Source organism: Strongylocentrotus purpuratus, unplaced genomic scaffold, assembly GCF_000002235.5.
Source record: "Strongylocentrotus purpuratus isolate Spur 01 unplaced genomic scaffold, Spur_5.0 spur5_scaffold_5, whole genome shotgun sequence".
NCBI lineage: Eukaryota > Metazoa > Echinodermata > Echinoidea > Camarodonta > Strongylocentrotidae > Strongylocentrotus > Strongylocentrotus purpuratus.
Window position 1 is genome coordinate 10,307,840 of NW_022145611.1, and position 15,298 is coordinate 10,323,137.

At 38.8% G+C, this 15,298-nt stretch overlaps 1 protein-coding gene across 1 annotated transcript in view; it reads right to left on the bottom strand.

The window, feature by feature from the left end:
• LOC574673 (WD repeat-containing protein 81) overlaps nucleotides 1–15,298 on the bottom strand; it is a 42,235-nt gene that overhangs the window by 25,412 nt on the left and 1,525 nt on the right. The window contains exons 2-9 of the mRNA XM_030998885.1: nucleotides 14,077–14,191; nucleotides 11,845–12,020; nucleotides 8,279–8,438; nucleotides 6,643–7,857; nucleotides 5,770–6,102; nucleotides 4,751–4,920; nucleotides 4,112–4,274; nucleotides 3,075–3,253 (exon numbers count right to left, since the gene is read on the bottom strand). Coding sequence (XP_030854745.1) covers nucleotides 3,075–3,253; nucleotides 4,112–4,274; nucleotides 4,751–4,920; nucleotides 5,770–6,102; nucleotides 6,643–7,857; nucleotides 8,279–8,438; nucleotides 11,845–12,020; nucleotides 14,077–14,191 — 2,511 coding nt within the window. The remainder of the gene's footprint in view (nucleotides 1–3,074; nucleotides 3,254–4,111; nucleotides 4,275–4,750; nucleotides 4,921–5,769; nucleotides 6,103–6,642; nucleotides 7,858–8,278; nucleotides 8,439–11,844; nucleotides 12,021–14,076; nucleotides 14,192–15,298) is intronic.

The following is a 15,298-nucleotide window of genomic DNA, read 5'->3' on the forward strand; positions in this document are numbered from 1 at the left end:
CAGGCCTCCCCCCCCCCCCCCAAAAAAAATGCTAATGCTACAACATAGTCTAAGTTTGTTGACCTGAAATGACCTTTGACCTTAACTTAGTGACCTGAAATTCTACTCACATGATTGGGGGTACTTGATAACCCTTTAGTCTAAGTTTCATTGAATAAGAACTTATACTTTTAAAATTATATTAACAATTCAAAAACTTAACCTGAGGTTAAGTTTTCGATGATGATGCCACAACATAGTCCAAGTCTGTTGACCTGAAATGACCTTTGACCTTGTGACCTGAAATTCTACTCACATGATTGGGGATACTTGATAACCATTTGGTCTAAGTTTCATTGAATAAGAACTTATACTTTCAAAATTTTACTAAAATTTCAAAATGTTGACGCCATCGCCGCCGTCACCGGAAAAGCGGAACCTACATGTATGTCTCGCATTTTGCTACGCAGGCGAGACAAAAATTGATACCTTTCGTTATGAAACCAATTTTTAGAGCCAAAGATACGATTGAACTGGGCAATTGTCAATTTTTATTGCAACATTGTACAAAGTTTATAAACAAGAACATTTTTTCTTAAATAGGATATTGGAGTGACTTTCACAATTTTGTTGTTTGCAAAGATAGGATAATCCTTTCCAAATTCAAGATTCATTCATGTACTAGATACAAGTATGAACAAATTAAGTTTTGTTTACCCAGGATAGCCTCATCAGTATTAATACTGTTCTCCCTGAGGGCCCTGCAAATATATCATATCATTAACCCGACATCAGGCGAGCTACCATGATAAGGTGCTCAAGCATTCACAGAATATCTTCCTACCAGCCCATCTACTTCACCGGGGTGGAAAGTGGCAAATGTATCGATAATATCTTGCTAAAGGACATTAGTGCCAAGGCAGGACTCAAACCGTGAACCATGTGATTCATAGTCCAGGGAGGACTCCTCCAGACCACGACACATGATAGATTGATATTATCCAGAGTACACAATCTATCTATAATAATAATACGCTAAGTCTCCGCGGGGGGCGCGACGTCTCCGCGAGCCTTTGTATTCTGTTGTTTTTTAATGAGATCGCCGACCCAAGTTGGTGCGGCTATCTCCTCCTGAACCCTCCCCTCGGGGTACCCGTGCCCGGTGCCATCGTCCGCGGGAGAGTCTACTCTGTGGAATTGGCTATACTCCGCCCGAGCTCCTCCTCCGTGTCGACGTCCAGGGCGAAAACAGACGCGACATGCATAATGCAGGATATGCGTGACGACAGAGATACCTCATGGATATTCAACATTGACACACGACCGATGACTATCCGTATAAAATTGTATACACAAAAATCGGTCGTAAAAAAACTCGAACCATATGCCATACCTTACCTGGCTTACCATGCCGCACGCAAGTACGCCAAAACACGTACATTTTTGCAGTTGCGAGATCGAGACGGAGCGTAGGGCTCGAGTTTTTGGCGGTCGATTTTGTTTTGGTAGAAGCTGAATCTAGACCATGAACCACTAAACGTCGCGAAACTGCAATCAATTTCCATCACGAATTCACGATTGCTGCAATATTATAAAGTTTCCATAAATAGAGGTATGAAATTAAAGCCTATTTTGTGATGTTCTCGCCATGTTTACGTAATTTTGATAATCATTTCTTCAAAGTAAAGAAAATCAGACAAAATCACCGTAACTTACAGTGCATTGCCACTGTGTAGTGTGTGTGAGATGAGCTGAGTTGCAGTTGGAGTTACGCTGCAGTTATGCAGCAGTGTGTGAGTTGAATTCGAGTCGAAGAGATTTGACACTTTGAAATTGTTATCTGTTGGTTTGCATCATTATTGCCGCGATTTCAATATAGTTTCGTGAATAGATTTACGAAACCTGAGCTTAGAATTAGTAAGTATTACTAGACTCTAATGTCTAGAGGTCTACGTTTTTAAAAGACTGTTTGATTTTCTTGTGAAAATTTTACTTTGAAAAATGATTATCGAAATTCATGGTAAAAAATAATCACAATCTATGGTCTATTATGTTACAGTTCTTGCATCAAATCAATGCATGAAAACTTAGTTATTGAACTAGAAAAATGTTTTTTTTTAAATAGGCAATTATGAAGTAGAAAGCCTGAAACGTTAGCCTACTAAACAAATCTCAACAAAGTGTAGGCCTATCCTTTTATGAATTAATTTTTTGTCTGCGCACCCCCTCTAGAATCCCGCGGATTTCCGCGGGTCCTGAGTTGAGTGTATATATAATATAGGCGTGGGGTCCACGGGTTTCAAGGGGCCATAAACCCCCAAAAGCTTGGGGGTTACGTTCTTCAAAGTTGGGGGGGGGGGGGAGAGATCAGATCGCAGCGAGTTGAGTGTATATATAATAAAGGCGTGGGGTCCACAGGTTTCAAGGGGCCATAAACCCCCGAAAGCTCGGGGGTTTTAGGCGTATAGGGTCAGATGAGCATATTTTTAATACTTTATTTGTGACACTTGCGGGTCACTAATTGGCGTGGGGTCAATACGTAGAGTTGCGTAGTGTTGCGTAACAACTACGCTGGCCTACGTTACTATATGCTGAGGGACGGAAAGGGGTACGCAAGATGAACGAAAACAATTCAACCTGACATTCGGGCTATTTTTCAAGATGGCGGCCGACAATTTTTTTTTTTTTCTTTTTTAGCAGTGCTTTTCATGTTTTTTTTCTTTCAAAAAAAAAAAAAAAAAAAAAAAAAAAAAAATAGGAGGCCGCCCCCAAAAAGGAAGCAGGCGGGGACGCTTAACATGTATATTTCTTAATGGCCTGAATGCCAAATAAAGTTCTTGGTGGCTTTAATTTAGACAGTCTCTATATATCTATTTACACCCCCCGCCCCCCTCTAGGATCCCGCGGATTTCCGCGGGTCCTGCTAGTACATTTAATAATAATATAATAATAGTGGGTTCTTGTATAGCGCTCATGTCTGTCAGACTTGACACTCCTGGCGTGCCCAATTATTACCCTGGCTTTAGCACGGCTGCCATTAGGGCGCTCTAGCATTTCAAGGAATTAATTCCTGCCAGGTACCCATTTACATTTACCTTGGTAATTCCTGATATTCAGCTCCTACGACCCTCTGAAGATGTTTCCATCTAGATTCCAAGTCCGACCCAATTTGGCGGAACCTCAGCTTTGGGGCAAGGCATAACTCAGCAACAGCACAGCCTAATGCTACAGCATCCCTTGCAACAAGCTGCTGCCACTGGACCTGTGTTTCCTCCTGATTGGAGAGAAAACAAAAAAGAATGGTGGAACAACTGGTATTATGAAGACAGGCTCAAGAATCTTCTGAAATCCCTTTTTTTTCTTCTAGAGAAAAATGAATTGTATTGGCTCTAGTCAGTACAGTGTTTCACAAAACCATCATAGATCAAAATTTGCCAGCATCCAATTGAAACGTGTGTATTGAAATTAATATGCGATTCAAAGGGATGTTGACGAACTGGTACTTATGACTGAAATAATTCCCTGGTCTTTTTATTTCTAATTAGCCAAAACATGTGGACTAATGTCTACAGTGCTCTATTGAGTTCTGCAAGATAAAAACATTGTATCAAATATGATTTGGATTGCAATAGATTGGTTACTAAAACCACCCGAAGGCCACAGACAAAAAGAGTTAAATAAATATGTGAAATATATTTCAAATATATGACATTCCAGCCCTGCTTTTTAATGAAACCGAAGATAACTAATTTTGTATCCAAGCCAACAAAAACTGAGTAAAATACTTCATACTTCCGACATATAAAGCATGGTGACAGAATACTAGTTCTGGGGGGTGTTTCACAAAGATTTGTAGCCAAACTTAACTCTAAGTTGGACTTAAATATTATGGAGAGCCATTTTTAGCCTTACAATGAAATATATTCAAAAGCCAAGTATTTTAGACTTTTCATAAATTCCACATCAAGAACATGAAATCCCCCATTATAATAGAAAATATGAATGACATTAATCAACATTTTATGCCTTTTGAAATAACTTTTACAAAATATTTTCAAGGATGCTAATGGCTTTCCATAACTTTTAAGTCCAACTTAGGATCTTTGTGAAACACCCCCCCCCCAGGTCTTACCACTTGGTGCCTTGTAGGTAGATCATAGCTTGACTTGGAAGTGAAGGAGTAGAGAGACTCCAGCTGATTAAGTGCAGAGAGTGGATCATACTCCTCAGGTAGCATAATGGTGGCTAGCTCTGGTCTGATCAGCCTCGAGTCAAGGGGCATGTCGGACTTGGGTCTGGAAGGCAGAATATAACATTCATTTTATATCAACTGTATCAAATGGTGCAATACTCTAGACCCTGTATGAAACAAACTTTCATCCTCTCAAAATTCAAAGTTCTCTGTAGAAAGTACTTTTTTAAAGCATATGCTATTGTCAATGCACAAAACTTTCCTTATCTCCTGCTCTTCTTCTCTTTCTATTTCTCTCTTCGTACTCTCTCTCTAATATCCTTTTTTGCTTTATCATCTTCTTGTCTATTTCTTATTCTCTATTTTTGTCTGTATGTGTGTGTGTGTGTGTGGGTGTGTGTGAATGAGTGTCTAGTATGCCTTTGTTGTTCAAATACCTTATGTGCGAATGCTGTATGTTTTGATTATATGTCCTATGTCTCAACTGAAACTTATTGTAATTTATTATAATTCTCTTTGAGAAAAAAAAATGTTTGTATCTGGTTTTGCAGTAGACAGTTGCTATGGTGATTTTTTTACCTGAAAAAGGGCAGCTTCCTCATGGGATTTTTGCTGAGTTGCGAATCTTCTACTGCCGAGTAAGAACCGACCACACTCTGTGCCTCTGTGTTGAAAGACTGGGTTCTCATGCGTATTGAGCTGGCATCAGAGTCCTGGGGATCACTGCTCCTTTCGCCATCAGCAGAGATCTAGAAAATATAGAAGTAACGATTTATCGCTATTCAAATGCTCGCAAAATACAGCAAATACCTCTAGATCAAAAGCCTGAAATGTCTCTAAGGATACAGTTCTTCTTGAAAGATCTTTCTTCTGAAATGTTAACCAAACTCCTAAGTTTTTGTTTGTCAGTGTATAGGGTTTTGTTAATGTTGTTCTAATGGAGATGAACACTAAATCTGTAAAAGTAAAGGCCCTGGGCCCTGTTTCATTAAACTTCTTGAATCTTATCAATAACATGACACAATACTTGTTATAAGCGACTGAAATCCTTCAATTTGATTGGCTATGAGCAGATTTGTCATAGATCTGTGGCAGATGTTATTGATAACAAGTTTTATTAAACAGGCCCCTGGTGTCAAATCTCACACTAGGATCCACAATTGTAAATATTTATAAAAACCTTCCTAAAAACCTTGTTCAAGCACACGTGATGAAAGTAACCCAGCACAAAAACGACAGTGGCAACAAGGAAAACCAATTTGATATATAAATGAATAACAAGTGGGGGTGAAAAAAAGATAGATGCATTAACTAAATGACCTGTATCTGAAATGAATACTGAAATGAGAAGCGAACTGAGCTTATGTAATTTCAATTTGCTGGATGATTTTGTCTTTTTAGATGGTAAACTGCATCTTGTGTTAACAAGGCTTAATCAGGGCTCAATACTAAACACGCCCCTGGGATACGTGGTACCCAAAATCTAGGTCTGGAACACAAAATTTCAAAATGCCAAAATCTCTACATAGGGTCCAATGCATATAGACCCAAACATTTTGGTCAAGAGTCCTGGCTTAATAACTACAAAACCTCCTTACTGTAAGGCTATCTTTGTTGCGAGGAGAGACACTTTCCATCATTTCTGTGTCCGAAACCACCTTGCTGCTATCGCTTCCTTCAACTCCTACAGCCATGTCCTGCTCTGATCTAGGAGCACTCTCCTCTTGAGTTGTGATGGTAACGGATGACCCCACATCGATCTGCGACCTCTCAATGTCTGGTGCCTCCAGCGACATGTAGGGGGATGGAGAGAAGCGTTTGGGGTGAGGCACGTTGAAGAGCTGCACGACACCGTTGTTTGCTGGCAGAGTGTGCTGGTCGACCACGCACAGCACCACGTTCTTGGCTTTGACTGCCGCTGAACCAGAGAGCTGGACAGTTTGGAGGAAAGAACATATTAAAATTTATGGCCCAAATTCACAAAGGAGGTTTAGATTTAAACCGTGGGTTGAATCTAAACCTCCTTTGTGAATTCGGGCCAATAGGTTCCATGGGAGTGAAATATGGCTTAAGTCAACAATGTCATTATTTTTCAAAGCACCATTGCAGCAATATCCTGTCCATTACCATAACCAAAGGGAGATTATTTATCCATGCATTGCATTGATTTCATTTTAACATACCCGTACAACATGTTAGCTGATAGCAATCAAGTGTGAAACCACATTGTTCAACCTAGTACTAGAAAACCAATGTTATATAAACAGTGTTTAAGATACCATATGTATAATACATGTATCAATGAAACATTTTTTTTCTTTCTATAATGAATTTGGATGCTTGTTGCACAATTAGAGGAATAAATGCTTTCCAAAAAGATATTTTTCTGCAACTTACACTTTCCTTTGATGCGATTGATCTGTTGAATAACAGCTGTTTACAAAAATTAGCCTACTACACTGATATCTTACCTTGCAGCCAAAGGTAAGATCAATCCAGCGATGCAGCCTCTCTGAGACGTAAGGACTTTCCAAAACAGCTCTGTGTCTCTGGACAAAGTCCTCTGGTCCTTTGCACCAGGAGGGCACCTCCAGATCAGGCAGATCATCATGAGTGGACTTGAAGATGGAGGCATCGGAGAAGAACTCTGGGATGCATTCATCAGGTGTCCAGCCCTGCAGCCTCTGCATGCTAGCTGGGTACTCGTTGGGCACCCACACCGATCTGACGTGGGTCTGGAGCAGAGACTTTGGCGTGCAACGTGCCTTGTAAATGTAGTAGGTGATTTCAGAGAGGACATCAGAAATGTGGTGGGGTACTTGACCGGCAAGGTTGCTTCCATCCTCCTCGTTCATGGCCTGCATTTGTAGCGCCGACTCATAGGTGAAGTCTAGCTGATTGTCTCCTTTGTTGAGCCTGTACTTGGATTTGGAGAAGTCCCGATAGTTGCCATCGGGTTGAGTGAAATCCATGACCCACGGCATGATGGGATGGTGGTTCGGGTTGCCCATTTGACGATTGGCAAGACGATTCAGGATCATGAGATAATCAAAATTTGTAAGCTGGCCCATGGCCCATTTCTGCATAATTTCTGGTAGCACGTCCATCTTTGCACCACTCCCGTTACCACCACCTATTGCACAAGGCTGATCTATAATAACATTGTCCAATCTGTTATTTTGCACTTCACTTTCATCCGCTATTGCACCTCTTTGAGTTTCAGGCAAACTCCTTTGAGTTCTTTGGTCATGCATCGCGAAGCTCAAGACATCGTTCCACTTTGGCCCACAGAATTGCACCCAGAGTTTTTCATCGATGGTAAAATCCGACAGTGATAAGTTCCCGCATGATACACCTCTTCGGTGGCAATGGCTCACTGCATGGAACATTTGAAAGATGACGAAGAGGACCTTTCCATAAGAACCAGAAAGGGAGGCAGGACTGAACATGGTCGCGTCCTGGACTGTGTGTTCATGGTGAGGCTGAAGCAAGTACATGCAGTCTTTGGTGACAATGCCGCAGAACAAAGACACAATGTTGGAATGTTCTACACCTTGAGATTGTGCCGTATTAGAAGATTTCCCAGAAGTCTTTGAAGATGAGTCCGACACTCCTTCTCCATTGATGTAGATGATTGGACACCCATACAACTGCCGTATCAGATCAATTACAGTTGTGGAGTCAACCTATAAATGTAAAGCATGAATGTGTGTATGAAGCTTTAATCTATATAAACATTGTATTTCCGGCATGAATATATTTTTGATGCAAGCCAGCCTCTCTCTGGATAAGACCACCAACATAAGGGTTGAAGAGAACACATACAAAAACTGTCAGACCCCCCCCCCCCTCCCTCCCTCCTTATCAAATTGGTGAAAGAAACCTAAAAATATTTGTTAACTCTATTTTTCTTCCTTGTCATCAACTAAAAAATGTAATAAATTATGCATTGCATTGTGCCCCCCCCCCTCTTTTGTTAAAAACCCTAACCTCAACTTCATAGAGTTATTTGGCCACTGAACCCATGATCTCCATGAAGCTACTATGGGCTGACACCCCCCCCCCCCTTCATTTTATAAAAAAATGCTGGATCCATCCCCTGATTACCTGAGATGATAAAGAATGATGATATCTGTTGAGTGTGGAAGAGGTCTTTTGATAAGCTTCGTCCCACTCAGCTTTGTAGATTTGTTTAGCCACTGTACCCATGAACTCCATGAAGCTACTTTCAGCGGACATTGCTCGATCTTTCTTGATCGGTGGTAGACTAGGAGGAATAAAAAAGAACAACGTTGCAACAAAACTTTTAAAACAATGTAGCCAAGTTTGTCTAGGGGGTCTGCTACTAACAACTAACAAGGTGATCAATCTAACATATCATAAACATAAATATGTAACATACAAATGAAGGTCACGGAAAGCAAACATTTTCTCAAGGTCAAATCATGGCTTTGTTAGCATTGATATTTAAAAAATACAAAATCTCTTTATAACTGGAGACCGATATCAATTTTAACAGTTCATGATATGCTCTGTCCAAACATTTATAAAATGTAATAATTGTATTTTCTATGCGATACATTGTAAAGCTAGAAAATATTGTTTGTTCGGTTCACAATATTGTAAACATAACAGGACATGCCAAGCACGATAGAGCGTATTGTGCGGAGAAGCAGTTTATGGGTGTGGCAGAGAATTCATTTCAACCACGTTCAGCACACATAAAGTTACCCGTTTTCTTAAAATTAAAATAATTTGATTGCAGAGTACACGCAATTTCAAATGTTTCAAAATTGGTGAAGCCATATACCTTCATATTTATTATCATGTATATTTTGAATAATTTTATCTTCAGTGACATGTGTTTTGATGCAAGTTGTGTATAATGGTGTACAGAGAAAATGAGTTTTAATAGAGAGGTTCTTCAATGTTCATGTCGTTCTAAAATTCCTGGATGTAAGTGTGGATTGATTAAATATTTTAATGTAAATGACATAAATAGGCGGATCCACGTAAAAAGTTATAAATATGTGTGTTAAATGTCGATTTTATTCATCTCTTCACCATGAAGAGCAAATTGGCATCGGGATCTAAACGGAAGTCAAAACTTCACCACAAACGAAATTCAAGTCTTGGTGGACGAAGTGGAGGCAAATAAAAATGTACTTTTTTCAAGCTTCAAAGACGTCAGCTCTTATCAACTAAAAAGGACTAAATGGGAAGAAATTGCCCTCAAAGTCCACACGGTGAGTTCTCTTGGACACAAACGAAGTGGGGAAGAAGTAAGGACGAAATGGTCAAAGTACCAGTCGTCAGTCAAAATGAAGGCAAGCAAAATGAAGCGCTATGCTATGAAGACGGGAGGAGATGGACCTCCTAAGGACGAAGACGTATTAGATGAAATAGACAAGAAGGTCCTTGCTGTACATGGGACCAGCACTTACATGATTAGCCTATATCAAGTACAAAACCTGCTAGTAGTACATGTAAATAGGAGTAGAACCAAATCTTTCGGTGACAGGTCGTTTGAATGTGCTGCACCAACCCTTTGAACCTCTCTTCCTGGAACTCTCCATGCTCAGTCAAACTTAGATGTCTTCCAGAAAGAACTGAAGACATTTCATTTCGATGGTTGGTAACATCTTTGCGTTGTGACTGACTGTGTAACATAATGTCAGGAAAAGTTTTCCAAAAGTCTCCCAACAAGCGGGATGTTTATTTATCTATTTATTTAAATTATATTGTTGTATCGGGCCTTTCTCACCATTATAATAACTGTCAAATATTATACCACATGTATCATCTTTAATAGAAGCTACTATCGATTTTACTAATGTATACTGTATGCCTACTTATGGTACTTGTAATGGATAGATTTATATATATATATGTAATTATCTCTATATATGTCTTTATTTCTATTGTCTTCTGCATTCATATCTTGGTTTTGAAATGTTTGTAAAGCGCATTGGTATTACCTTCAGTAATTCAATTTAAGGCAATAAACCTTCCATCAGGGTCATTATTTTATATTCATTATATCATAACAGAAAATGCTCCCTTCCAAAAAAATTCTAACATGGACTATTTTAACGTGAAAAAGGTTGAACTACTTTATATACACTTTACCTTTTAGAATTGTATTACGTCATTTAGAGTATAGTGATTTTCGTAATTTATTAATTAAAGGTATTGATGGTGGCATTGATTTAATATCAGCGGCATCATCGGCGATACCGGTTCCTGCCGCGGCCATCCCCGAGGAGTCAATCGCATCAAAGTCGGCTCTAGCACTGCACACCACCACCCAACATCAGCCACATTGACTCAGACGCACACAAAACCGAAAGATGAGTTTCTCCTAACAACTCTTGAACGTAGAAAAACAAAAACTGGAGGTGCTACGCTAGCTACCAAAAGTCAATAAAGAAAAGTTGCAGGTAAAGTGATTTTTTAAATTTTTATTATTGTAAATAGAAATTAAGCTTAGTACAAGAAATTTAATAACACCATTTTTCAACAGGGTTTAGAGAGACAGTGTAAATATCTTCTTTACCTTGTGTTACCTCTTATGATGTCTTTTTAACCTTATAAAGTCGACCAGAAGCGATTTTGAGACTTTCTTCTCCGTGCAAAGTGTGATTTTTATCATCTCAACTTTGGCAGTTTCATTTCACCATTCGCAATGCAGGGTCCCACCAGGTGAGTTATATGTCTGTTTTTACTTTTTGAATCTAAACTGAACCAGTGCTTGCGCTTTATGTACGTTACAGACTACGGTTGGCATCAATTGTTATAGCTAGAACCTATCCTTTTCTTCTCTACTGAAGCGGTCAACTAGCTCTACAAGTTTCTGTGCGCAACTATTTTTCTTTAATGTGAATAGCACGTTCATGTCACCTGACAGTTTAGTACCGTCTTTTCTTAAATAGTAATTTTCAATACACCATGGCGAACAAATGCGACGGGACCCCTAGAGGCGTGAAATCATCGCCAATCGTCCGAAGTTCGTAGGAAAATGCATGTCGATCCTTGAAGACCTAACAGCAAGGAACGCAATACTTCTCAATCAGGCTCGTCTTGATGAGAAGGTGAAATCAGGGTAGTCCATTGATGGAAGGATTTTTGCAATTTCTAAACGATCTGACAGTGTGAAGAAACTAGTAACCTGCAAGAGGGACTCATGTACATGTCCATGCCGTTTAGTGGACTTCTGGTTGACACATTATTGCCTGAATTGTTGACGTGTTTTTTTTTTGCCTCTTATAGGTTATGAACGTTTCCCCTTTTGGAGGGGTATTTTTCATTTTGATCATTTTGATGTTTATTCGGCTTAACTGCAGAATACCCTGCACATTTGAGCTGAGCATGCACACATGAAATCCGGTAGGGTTAGTGATAGGGTATAAATAATGCGCAGGGTATTTTGCAGTTGTTCCATTTTTCCTCACAATTGTGGGTTTTGGTTTTTGTTATTGATACTTTTTTTTCATCATGTACAGTGGCCAAATATATACAATTTCAACTTTTCCCTTCTTCCTTCCAACTTCTTAATTTCTCTCTCTCCCTTCCCTTTCTTCAGTATTTTCTCTAACTTTGTTTCTACTGATATTGTACTTCGATGTCATGTGTAGACTGTAACTGTAATTGTCCAACACTAATCTCTTACTAACCTGAAGGTCCCATTGGAAGGCTTCGCAATCTTGGAAACGGATATCTTCTGCCATGGTCTCACAGCTTTGGCAAAGATTGCGCTCCGGCTGCTGGAGGTCCACCTTGGGATGCCAACGTCTGAGGACAACGGAAGGCTTCCAGTCTTCTGAATGTGCCACACCCATTTTTCATGTACCTGCATAAACAAGAGAGGCACCAACATATTTTAATCTTCAAAAAATTTATTTAGATGAAAGTGGAAATAATGTTTTTCAATGAAAAAGACACATAAATGATGAGAAAAATTACCAATTTTTTAATAGGAAACTACTCGTGTCAGTGTGATAACACTTGCATACAAGTGTTCTGTACCTCCTTACAATGGGAATGTCCTCTGTAGGCATAATAACAATGTTGCACACAAGTGAATTGAAATTTGCAAATTCTAATCTGCTTACCCATCTCCATCTCTAAACAAATGCTACCCATTATTCCACAAGCCTTTTATCCATGCAGAACTATTTTTTTAAGAAGTTCTTTCAAAATGCCAAGATTTTTTTGAAAGCCATTTTCCATGCTTACATGTAAGTCGTCCCTGCATAGAACTGGTATCAAACAGCATCAGTTCTGTGTAGCATACAGCCTTCCATCATGATTTATAGTAGCATGATCACTACAAAATTCATGCACAAACATTCCACACACATTCCATGTTCAACTAGGTTTTGTGCACATCTCTGTCTGCAACCTCATTTGCATACCATCTGCACTTATGCAGACTCATTTGCATACACAGGCAGAAAAATCTCATTTGCACTTAAAGGCACACATTTGCATACACCTGCAAAACACATATTTGTCTGCCAATACAAGAATGGCAAGAATGGCCAGTACGGTACAAGAATGTATGTAGCCCCTTTATGGCTGCTTTGGGGCTACAAAATGCAAATTTCCTTTCGATTTGATAGTATGCGTAAAATTTGAATTACTGAATTAACTGATCTATAATTATATTCATCTGGTTGGTAAATAGCAACCATGTTCACAAGTCATGATGTGTTGAATGAATACTGCAAACTACAATAATTTATCAGTTTCTGCCAAGTATTGATCAAGAAAACTCTTACTCTCCTGACACAAATAAATGAGTAAATAAATTTAAAGGATAAGAACATCAATGAGATCACAAAGTAATAATTATTAAGAAAATGAAAATGTTAGAGTCAAGTATAATGAAAGAATCCAAGAAGTGGAGAGGACCAATAGAGAGCATGGAAGGGTGATCAGACCTGAACAACAGAACCATGTGAAGGGGTAATGGAATGAAAGAAACTAGGTGTGGAAATGGCAGTGAGAGTTGTACATGATGTCCCCGACAGAGAGAGAGAGAGAGCAAGACAAAATAGCCCATTTCGTAAGGTAACCAAATTTATGCATATAGTACTGTAGGCCTATGCCATTGTAAAGCGCCTCAATACAAATTATTTAATTCACCTGTTACGAATAAATGTATCTCAGGAGTCAGAATTGAAATTGCATATATGCTGTATTGTAGGTAGGACAAGCCATAACATTTGTCCTACCTAGCAACAACTAATGTATGCAATTCACATTCCGACTATTGAAATGCAATCATTTGTAACAGGTGAATTAAATCATAATAATTTGTAACATGGCACTTACAGAGATTTGTGCATTAAATTTGATTACATTAAAAAAATGGCCCATTAAAGAAGGGCGATGATGATGTGTTCTGTATATAAATGAAACCTAAACAATAAAACCATGTGAAGTGGAAATGAATAGAAATAAATATGCGTGTTAATCAGGGACAATGAGAGCTGTATGAAGATGCTAGGAGCAGTATACACTATGAACATGACGGACAATGAAAGCGGACAAAATATACAGTTCCTCATGTAGACAAAGGAACATCCCATCACTGCCTTTATGTAAAAATGTGTGGAACAGGTGTCACATGCATATCCACCTGTTCTACACATTTTTACATAATAGCAGTGAAGGGATGTTTCTTTGTCTACCTGAGGAACTGTATATTTTGTCCGCTTTCTTTGTCCGCCATGTTCATAGTGATAGTGAAATGCATGAAGCTGAGATGTAAATGAGATGCAAAAGAGATGTAAATTACAGAGTATGTAAAGCGCATTGTGCAATATATATCAATGAAGACAACAGTAAATATGATAAAATATAGATCTTGCAGTATATCCCAGAATGGAAAGTGAACTCACCACAACTGTGAAGGTATCTGGATCCAGATTCCGCTGGATCTGGAATGGATCCAGGCCCAAGTCCTGAGACACTCTCTTGACAGCCTCCTCTTCCTCCATGCTTAAGTACAATCTTAAGAAGAAAAAAATGGAACAAAGAAAGAGGAAAAGTGGTTAGGATGGGTGGGGTAAAAACAAAAGCAAATGAGTGGGGTAGAATGGCTTGAATATGCTATTTCTTTACTTCCCCCTAAAGATATTTAAAGAGATAGTTGAGTTCTGTTTTCAGACCACAAATGCCTTCAAAGTGCAAGGTTATTGCTCTTATTCTTATCTATATATGATATTTCTAGTACCCATTTCATGTTTTAGAACCTAAAATTGCTATGAAGGTAATTTTAGACCCCAAAATGTGTGAAATTTGGCTATACGATCGTACCAATTCAGCTCCACTTTCAAAAAAATATGGTGACCGTTAATTAATTATTTAATTAAAAATAACAATACATGGGCCGGCTGGTTGTGCATAAAATTAACAAACATGAAAATGCCAAAATCGGCATTGGCTGACATACAACGTAAAAGGCGCTATTTCGTTTTTTTTCAACGACTTTTTCAAATTATCTAATATTTGTGGTGGTACACAAGTATTAGAAATTGTTATGTTTATGGATATTTCAGCCGTCTCTGAACCGATTTTTGATCAAACAAAGATGATTTTGTCATTTAAATTGTACCGAAAATCTCCGTGTATAAGGCGCACTTTTTTTCCGTCGGGAAAAATCCAAAGTTGGGGGTGCACCTAATACACAGGTACAGGATATTTTGAGTTATCAAAATGCTACTTTTTAGTGGTTTCTGAAAATCTCTGTGTCTCAACATGAATTACATAATGCAAATAAAGAATAGGATCTACTGTTTGTAGTTAGACTACGTTCCTAATTTGAAGGGAAGAGAGTTTTTTTTTTTTCAATCTCGATAAATTATGCCACTTCACAAAGCACTTTGCTGGCCGAAGCTCTCCCTTGTCTCCAGCTCACTCACCTGTATCATGCAGCTCACTCACACGGGGGATATCAAATCACCACTCAAAAACTAGCCTGTCTAAATTTCGGTTTAGACTCGGGAGGAGAAACTTTCTGTCATCTTTAGTTTTAAAAACAACATTGTTACTATTCTTTTTTACTTTGACCTTAAATAAAAAGTCCTTCCCAATTCCCTGCATCATGGCTGAAATAAGAGC